General features: G+C 54.8%; 2 protein-coding genes across 2 annotated transcripts; one reads left to right on the plus strand and one right to left on the minus strand.

Annotated features, from left to right (window-relative positions):
• Positions 1–25: 25 nt before the first annotated feature.
• On the minus strand, positions 26–1,169 carry ACYP1 (acylphosphatase 1). Its single transcript, XM_083839412.1, has 2 exons — positions 1,032–1,169; positions 26–685 (listed from the first exon to the last, which is right to left on the minus strand). The coding sequence occupies exons 1-2, from the start codon at positions 1,113–1,115 to the stop codon at positions 470–472; spliced, it is 300 nt and encodes a 99-aa protein (XP_083695538.1). The 5' UTR covers positions 1,116–1,169; the 3' UTR covers positions 26–469.
• ZC2HC1C (zinc finger C2HC-type containing 1C) lies at positions 543–3,683 on the plus strand (the record flags this gene model as incomplete). The annotated part of the gene is made up of 3 exons (XM_083840295.1): positions 543–741; positions 973–2,606; positions 3,274–3,683. 3 exons carry the CDS (start codon positions 543–545, stop codon positions 3,538–3,540), a joined length of 2,100 nt encoding a protein of 699 aa, XP_083696421.1. The 3' UTR covers positions 3,541–3,683.
• Positions 3,684–6,649: the final 2,966 nt, after the last annotated feature.

The raw sequence follows: 6,649 nt of genomic DNA on the forward strand, positions 1-6,649 counted from the left end.
GCTGCCACGGCACGCTGGACACAAGCAAGCTGCAAGCACTTTTATTCTAAATAGAAAATAAACTTCTTGGCAGATAACGCACAAAATAAGTTGTTTCTGAGACGTTTCGGTCACAAAAGCAGCGCTTTTAGCAATCAAACTGGCTCTGTGACTTCCTTCATGTGAGCACAATGTTACACAAATTCTGCATTTCATACACATTCAACAACTCAAAACTCACTCTGCACACGCATTCAGAGTAACAGGCCGTGCTGCTACACAGCCCCTTCAATAGAGATACAACAGCTCGTTGCCTGCCAACATTCGGTGAGTGGTTTAGTCACGCTAACAGTACAACAAACCAATAAATTAGACATGTAACAAAATAAAGTTCTCTAGAGTTGAACATCAGCTGACTGGACGAGCAGGGAGGAGGGCATGTTCTGCGGGGGCGGCTCGTGCTCCAGGCGTCGCCGCTTTCCGGGCGAAGTTACTTCACGATCCTGAAGTCCGCGTGCTCCAGGGCCGCGATCTGCTTCTCGTTGCTGAACTCGGCGTGGCTGATGCGGGACTGGGGGCTCCCCGTCTTCCGCAGCCACTCCTGCAGCTCCCGCACGCGGTCGGCCGGGCCCTGCACCTGCCCCTGCACGGTGCCATGGCTCGTGTTCTGGACCCAGCCGACGAGCCCGAGCCTCTTGGCCTCGCCCTGGGAAGAAAATGCAGAGCAGGATGAGATCGCGCTGGGCTGCGAGAGAGCTGGCAGTAATGAGCTAGGTGTAATTAATGACATTAGGAGGGTGTTGGAGCGGGTTGCCCAGGGAGGTGGGGGAGTCGCTGTCCCTGGGGGCGTCCAAGGAAAGGCTGGACGTGGTGCTGAGGGACACGGTGACGCTGGGGGCAGGGGTGGTTGGAGCAGGTGATCCCGGAGGGCTTGCCAGCCTCTGCAGAGCCTCTACAAGGCTCCCTGGCACCCCCACAGCGCCCATTTCGCAGCTAACGCCCCCGAGGGCCGGCTCTACAGGACAGCAGCCCCGCCCCGCCCCGCCCCGCACCTGGGTGTACTTTCGGAAGAAGACGCCCTGCACCCTGCCGGACACCTCGTAGTCCACCGACAGCAGCCCCTCGCTGCCCGACATGGCGGCCGCCGCCGGGAGCCGCGTCACTCACCGCCCCGCCCCCCGACCATAGAGGCGAGGTCCTCCAGCGGCCAGAGCGGCCCCTCGCGCGCCGTCTCCAGGCAACGGCCGCCAACAGCGCGCGCGGCGGGGCCGGGCCCGGCCCTGTCAGCGCCCCCCGGCCCTGTCACAGCCCCGCCGCCGCCGCCGCCGCCTCAGGGGGGCTCGGGACGGGAGCCCCCGGCCCCGGGGCGCTGCATGGCCCAGCTGCAGGTGGCCTCGCTTCCCCGCGCGGGCGCTGCGGCGGCAGCCGCTCAGCTCCCCCTGACAGAGCGGTGCGGTCCCCAGGTCCCCCAGCCCCGGCTGGAGCAGCCGGGGAGCGGCTGCGGGGATCCGGCACGGGGCCTGAGGGATCTCCCTGCCCCAAAGGGCCGGAGCTGCTCGTACCGCGTGTCGGCGGAGGGCAGCCAGCACGGCTCCAGGCACGGGGGCTTCTCCTCGGCGGGGCCGCAGGGCAGGCGTGTGACCGGCCAGGCCGAGGCGCTGCCCCCCAAATCCGCAGCCAGGCGGAAGGAGGGAGTGGACCGCTCGTACCCTCTGAAACCGCTCCTGCACCTCAGCGCTGCGAGTGTGCCAGCAGGCAACGCGGGACAGCCCAGCGGCTCCCCGTGCATGGAGGAATTGCCAAACGGTAGGGCTGGCTCGAAGAGCAAAGGGAAGGCTCCGGCAGGGAGGTCTCAGCCAGCTGCCGTGCTCCCTGCTTGGACAGCAGAGCCTAAGCAGCCGGCCTCCCATCTGCACAGGAGGGAGCTGGCTTACATCCTGAGGCTGGAGGCAGACGGACAGAGCCTGGAGGAGGAAATCCGAAAGAAGGAGGCCCTCCTCAGAGAGAAGCTGAGGAGAACGAAAGAGGAGCTCAGGAGGATCCAACGAGAGAAGGAGCTCATGGAGGCAGAGGAGAGAAGAGCCAGAGATGTGGAGAGGACTCGTGTGCGGAAGGCTGTGAGGCACTCTGAAGAGAAAACTGTACAAGTTACAGCCAGGACGGGTGATGGGGACTGCAGTGGGGCGCAGTCTGCAGAGGTCACTGTCCCCAGGCCCAGCACCACGCTCCATCCCCAAGAGCTGGCGATGGGGAAGCTCAAGAAGGAACGACTGGTGGCCAGCAACAACAAAATTCGAGACCGTGTACCCGTGGAGGGCTTAGCCTCCTTTTCAGAGCTGGCCTCAAAGCACAGCCCTCCTCCCTCCACCCTCCCAGACCGTGATTACGGTGAGCACCTGCCTGCAGAGGTGCTGTATGTGCAGGCTGCCAGCGCTGCGGAGCAGGGGGAGCTTGGGCAATGCAGCTTCTGCGGACGCAAGTTTCTCTGCAGCAGGCTCAAGAAGCACACGAGTATCTGCAGCAAGAGCCAAGGCTCCAAGAGGAAGGTCTTTGACTCCAGCAAGGCCAGAGCTAGGGGCACGGAGCTGGAGGAGTATCAGCAGTGGAAGAGCTCAGAGAGGCCTCAGGTAACGTGCGGTCCCTTTGCCTCCCTCAGCCCACACGTACTGCTCACGTTCCTCCTGCCCTGAGATCTAGTTCTGACAGAGACGGGGGCGTCTTCACGTGTACACAGGGCTGGGGGACGCAGTGCAGCTATTGCCCCCAAAAGGCACTTGCCAAATGGGTAGCTGGATCGATTTAAAATGAAATTGATGTTTTTTGGGGGTCAGTCCTAGCTGACATGTCTTTGTAATGTGTTGTGGGTGTACTCCAGGAGAAGACTCATTCCTTGCTGTAGTCAGGATGCTCGTGTCAGGGCAGAGTGGGTCTGTGACACTGGGGGGACCGCAGGGAACAGACTGAAAAAATGGGTAATAAAATGGACTGTTAAAGTGAGGGGAGGGGAAACACGCAGCTCTGCTCCTGCCGAGCACCTACAGCATCTCTCTTCGCTTTCTTGGTCCCCCTGCTTGCTTTTCTGGTTGTATCCACCCCCTCTCCAAGTACTGCCATCTCCATCAGTGAGTCCCTCAAACCCTCCTTGGTGCCGGTCCTTGTGATCCCCTTTGTGGGATCAACAATTTAACCAACACGGAGTGCTCAGGGAGGGGTGACCCACGTTGGACCCTGAGAGGGAGGCTGAGAACAGAGGCCGACAGCACCAGCTGCTCTGACTGCGTTTCCCTTCTGCAGAATAAGCCACCCAGGAGGAACAACTGGCGGCAGAAGCACGAGGTCTTCATCCAGACCCTGCGCCAGGCCCGGCAGGTGCAGCAGGTGCTCTCCAAGGGCGGGACGGCGTCCGACGTGCCGCCGCTGCCCCCCATTGAAAATCCAGACTACGTGGCCTGCCCCTACTGCAGACGCCGCTTTGCGCCCCAGGTAGCCGAGAGACACGTTCCCAAATGCAAAACCATCAAGAGCAGGCCCCCGTCCCCGCCGCAGAGGAGACGCTGCTGAGGCAGCAGCCAGCTGTGCCTGCTGCTGCAGTTCCCTGCACGCTCGCTCCTGTTCCCAACGCCAGCTGCGAGCGGTGAGCTGTTATTTACAGCCAGCAAACGGCTCAGGACACACAAGCAGAATATTAAAGTTTCTGTACTTTGACCTGTGCTGGGTTGTGCCACTTGTGGTGCCCCGCTGAGGGCCTGCGCCCCCCATCCAGTGCCTCAGCAAGAAGACAGTGTAGGTGTAAGGATGTCACTGCAGAGAAGAAAGGGTGTTGCTACGAGCTATCCCAGGACAGCAACAAGGTGCAAGCCAGCCGTCAGAAAGGGTCTGTTCTTCACATTTTCTTTTCATGTAGGCTACAGAGGCTTGGCTCTTTCCTTACTTGAAAATAGCGGTGTCTGACATGAAAATAGCTGCTCTCCTTTAGCGTATCACTGTCTGCACACTGTTATTTTCCTTCCACAAAAGCAAGAAGTGCAGTGGATGAGACAAACAGCCGGGCCAAAGAGAGCATCTGCCTTTCATTTCGGTGCTCTGTAGGTGCAGCTAATCGCCGCTGAGCGTGCCAACAGTGACACGGGTTCTGGCTGCCACGCTGTTTCCATTGCAATTACCTACCAGAGACAGGGGTGCGAGGAGTTGCTTATTTTTGGCCACAGAACACACTCTACATTCAATACTAGCTGGTATTTAGACAGAGCCTTTGGAAAAGTCCTGCTGAGGGAGGAGAGGGGGCTATGTGAGCAGCTTGAAAGCAGCCTACAGACTGCTGCATTTTACCGCCCTCGTCTGTTAGACAACAGGATCCAAAGCCGCTTGTTGGCCATTTCTCGTGCTCTGTCCCATTTGGTGCAGCCCTGGGCAGTTGAATAATGAAAGTTATGGAGGTGGGCTTACTGCATTCTTGTTCTGCTCAAGCCCAAGAATTTTATTTAGATTTTTATTTCGTTCAGATTGTTATTTCTGAAATGCTAGTGCCAATCCGGGGCCTATTTCTTACCAGCAGTAGCACACCACCACTATCAGTCAGAGGTAGACTGATGACGTTATTTGAAGCAGGACCACCAGGAAGGAGGTGGGGATACCATTAAATGCTTCCTCAGCACGTAAACCTCAGGCTGAGGAATTCCTGGGGGTAGACAAGCCAGCAGGAGCAGGCACTTACTGCCCAAGCCCGTGTGCTGATTCACGTGCGTGGGGCAGCAGCGGCGCTCAGAGCCAGCCAGGCCCTTCGGGCCGCAGAACGCTCATCCCAAAGTGCTTGCTTACCACGTACAATAATGGGCTCAGAAAGGGGAAAGGGCAGAAGAAGAAACAAAGAATAGCGCCACACGAGATCAAAAATAGGCGATGAACAAGCTTAGTCTGGAAGTGAGGTTTCCAACCAGGAGAGGAGTGAGGTCATGGAAAATCCTTCCAAATAGACTGGAGCGAGGGCAAGGAACCTACACTGTTTCACAAGACTTCGGGAAGATCTCGGATGGGACCGTGCTGCATCAGCTAGAAAAGAAGAACCGTGATACAGAGCATTTGTGCCTCTCTCTGGGCTTGTGGCAAAAAGTACAAACAGCAGATCAGCGACACCTCCACGCCTCAGTGCATCACTTTCAGGAGCTGAGAAGGAATTTCCTTTTCACAGCCACCTCCACCCAATTCCTAACGTGGCCTCTGATTGTTTCCCATCCAAAACGTTTAACAGCAGCTAAGGCTAAAAATTAAGGTAAAATAAAACAACCACGCAGTACACGGAAGAATTTCACATCAGAACACTTGTTAGCTGTTGCACTAATGTTCAGAGCTAAATCAACAATTAGATTTAACATCAAAGAAGATGGAGATTTCCTGCAGGCAGAGGCGGCAGGGACCTCCAGCACGCAGGGCTTTCACCTTTCCTCAACTCATCTGCTCGTTTTCACCTTGGTTGTTGCAATAGTAGGGAATTAGGACAAAAGTATGCCCCTTCTCTTGCTTTCTTCTTGAGGTACAGGATAGTTCCTGGTGGTTTTGGGTTTATGCTGAATGTCTTAGTTTGTCACACACTATTAAAGGATCTTTTCTGGGGAGATAGATGTCCTATAGACCCTCACAGAGATGCATCTGCTCTAAGCTGGCAACAGTTGCTGCCCATTTCTAAGTCAGTTATTTTTCCAGCTTCTGATTTTTGGACTAGTTCTAATATTAGACTAGTTCTGTTGTGTAAAAAGTTGTTTTAAACGGTCACAGAGTGCTTTTTGTTCTCAAAGTAAGAATGACTACTTTGTATGAGAAAGTTGCAACAGGAAGCAAACAAAGAACAACAAAAAAAATCCAGCAGCTCCTTTTGCAAGTCCCTCAGTAACGCAGTGCCAGCTCACAGGAGTCAAAAAAAAAAAAAGCTAAAAAGCAACCAGATTGAACTGGATTAGTGAAAAGCTGAACACGAAGAAACACTCCAGCCTGCAGTGGGTGGACCAGATTCCTGAAAGAAGTTGGAGTGCTTCTGCCCTATAGATATGTGGGCAGAGATCCCAATCCCGTGGCACACCCTAGAAAAACATGAAGGTCCCAGAAAGGGTCAGTGCCGCACTGTCAGCCAGGTATGGGTAAGAACGTACAAACCCAGAGAGGAGAGACGGAAAACAAGGGAAAAGAAGTCACTGTATCCAAACTGAACAGAAAAGCGAAACCAATGCCTTAATTTCAAACCTTGTTAACACAGGGTAATACAGGATAGCAGGAGGTGACAAGGAAAGAGGCAGGAAAGGGAAAAACTTGAAGATTTATGCCCGCTTTATTGAATTAATGAAAAATTTAACTGAATTAAAGAGTAGTTAAGAAATTCAGTACTACTACCTGTCTTGTACTATTGACTCCATTTCCCTTGCACTGTTTTTTGACTGTTTAGCGGATTTTAAGTCGGCAGAATGCACATGGTCACTGAGGTAGGTACATACAACATGGCTTTGGATACTGTTAAAATAAATCCATCTGTTGCAGACTTCCCTTACGTGACAGGCAAGCAGCTAATGCTGGGGTTGAAACTGTAGATTAACTCAGATACCACTCGGGATATTTTATTCAAGCTGGCTCAGTTTCCTCTTCTGCTGCTGTACGATCCCCCTCAGAGACGTGCTGCATTTTC

The sequence above is a fragment of the Anser anser genome (assembly GCF_964211835.1).
Source record: "Anser anser genome assembly, chromosome: 5".
Classification (NCBI taxonomy): domain Eukaryota; kingdom Metazoa; phylum Chordata; class Aves; order Anseriformes; family Anatidae; genus Anser; species Anser anser.

Bases quoted from the DNA above. Each gene is read 5' to 3' on its own strand.
- ACYP1 (XM_083839412.1), bottom strand. From the start codon at position 1,115: ATGTCGGGCAGCGAGGGGCTGCTGTCGGTGGACTACGAGGTGTCCGGC. The intron at 686-1,031 runs GTGCGGGGCGGG...TTTTCTTCCCAG, and splicing joins TCTTCCGAAAGTACACCCAG to GGCGAGGCCAAGAGGCTCGG.